Genomic DNA, 1917 nt, shown 5'->3' with positions numbered 1-1917 from the left:
CACACACACACACCACACACACTCACTCACACCACACACACACTCACTCACACCACACACACACACCACACTACACACAGACACCACACACACTCACTCACACCACACACCACACTCACACCACACACACCAATAGTTTCCTTGGCACCACTCCCCCCACCCCTGACTCTCCTTCACCTGCCCGAAGACTGAAGGTCTGTGTCCGAGCTGCTGCCCACAACCGCCCCGTCCTCTCTGCTGGGCTCTCTGGAAGGGAAGAGCAGGCAGAGAACCTGTAGGCAGCGCCCAGCCTCTGTCCCACCCCTGGTCACAGTCTAGCAGTCCCAGACTAACAGGCCGGCTGCTCCCACCCAGCACCACCTTCTCCGGGAGTGACCCTTTCATGGTGTCCTTCAAGTCCCCTCCCAGACCAGCTAGGGATCCAGGCGGCCACTGCTCCCCCTCAGCTTATCTGTACCCTCCCTGGAAGTTCCTCCCACCCGCAACCCCAATGCGCAGCCCCATCAGTCTCTCACGGTTCCACCCGGTTGGTGAATCTGCGGCGCCACAGCATGGCCAAGCTGAGCAGGAAGAGGGTGGTGCACATGGCTCAGCTGCCCCATCCCCCCCTGAACACCAACTCTGCCAGAAGAAGGCCACAGGTGAGGGGCCACAAAGGCCCCGGCCACCTCTCCCAAGCCACCCGCTGTGTTTCCTGAAGTTCCTGGGGATGGATTAGTGGATGGATTAGTGGAGTCAGCAGAACTGACCTTGTGAAGGGAGATTAAACTCACCGGGCCCAAGATCTCCCTTCTAGAGGCAGAGTAAACCAACCTCCTTCAAGGTGCCTGTCCAGAAGGTTCTCCCCAGAGCATTCCATACTGCCTGGGCTTCAGTGCAATCAAGTAAAGTGAGTTGCTTCCGTACTGCAGAGCACTGGGGACATTGCAAGCATCAAGGAGAGCTTCAAAGAGGATCTGGGGCCTGGCCCAGTGACAAGGACCTGTAAGCCACTGGGAAGGGATGGGATCTCAAGTTCAAAGCCTGGCTGAGCGTCAGAGGGAGTTGGAGGCCAGCCTGGAAACCTAACGGGAGTATCTCAAAGAGGGCTTTCCTGCATCCCAAGGCCCTGAGTTCAATCTCCAGTACAGGCGAGAAAGAGAGCAAGCGGGGAGGAGGGGGGGTGGTCTGAAGCTGCAGGTGCTACAGAAGATTGGGCCCTCAGCCGGCTCTGCTTGGCTGCTGACTCCTCGGTGACAGGCTGTGCGGCAGAAGGGAAGCAGGATGGATGATGAGCCCGACAGGCAGCGAGAGCAGAGCCTACCTGTGAACCTGGCTCACTTGCTCCCTCTGCCAGCCCTCTGAACTTTGCTCGTTACACTCCGTTTCAGGGAGAGGCAGAGTTGAGGTGCGCACTCACAGATGTGAACTATAAATTCTATCTTATATAACTATCTTATATAATTTAGATATAAATTATAGGCTTATCAATTATGTGCGAGACTGCTGTGCCGATATATCCCTAGGTTATGGGGTATGGCAATGGGAGGAGACAATGAAAATCAGTAAAAATATTCTTTCCACGTCCCACCCACCAGGACCTCCTGGGCAGCTGCTTGGGTCTCAGGAAGTAGAAGGGAGTCAGCAGGGCAGGGCAGGGACATGAACTGAGTGATGTCAGGACCTGAACGCACACCGTCCTCCACCCCTTCTAAGACCTTTGTTTCCTAACCATGGGAGGTAATGCGTCCTGCCTGGGTGCCCCATCAGGCACCCCAACACTGAGCTCCAGGGGGGCCTCTAAAGGTACTTGGTGACTGTCAGGACTGAACCCCGAACCTTAAAGTCTGATTTTATCTTTTAGATTTTTAAATTTTTGTTATTATTATTATTATTGTGTGTGTGCAAGAGAGAGAGGTGGGGAGAGGGAGAAAGAGA

The 1917-nt window shown here is 54.9% G+C and overlaps 1 protein-coding gene across 2 annotated transcripts in view; it reads right to left on the bottom strand.

Annotated features, from left to right (window-relative positions):
* Positions 1–1917, bottom strand: part of Prcd (photoreceptor disc component) — a 7138-nt gene that overhangs the window by 3876 nt on the left and 1345 nt on the right. Inside the window, exons 1-2 of one of the 2 annotated variants that reach the window (XM_005350778.3) lie at positions 516–1203; positions 178–246 (exon numbers count right to left, since the gene is read on the bottom strand). The exons of the other annotated variant lie outside the window; for it this stretch is intronic. Coding sequence (XP_005350835.1) covers positions 178–246; positions 516–586 — 140 coding nt within the window. The 5' untranslated portion in view covers positions 587–1203. Of the gene's footprint in view, positions 1–177; positions 247–515; positions 1204–1917 lie in introns of those variants that run through there. 2 annotated transcript variants of the gene reach the window in all.

The sequence above is a fragment of the Microtus ochrogaster genome, chromosome 7 (assembly GCF_000317375.1).
Source record: "Microtus ochrogaster isolate Prairie Vole_2 chromosome 7, MicOch1.0, whole genome shotgun sequence".
Classification (NCBI taxonomy): Eukaryota; Metazoa; Chordata; class Mammalia; order Rodentia; family Cricetidae; genus Microtus; species Microtus ochrogaster.
The sequence above is the reverse complement of the archived record's forward strand: the minus strand, read 5'-3'. Positions and strand labels throughout refer to the sequence as shown.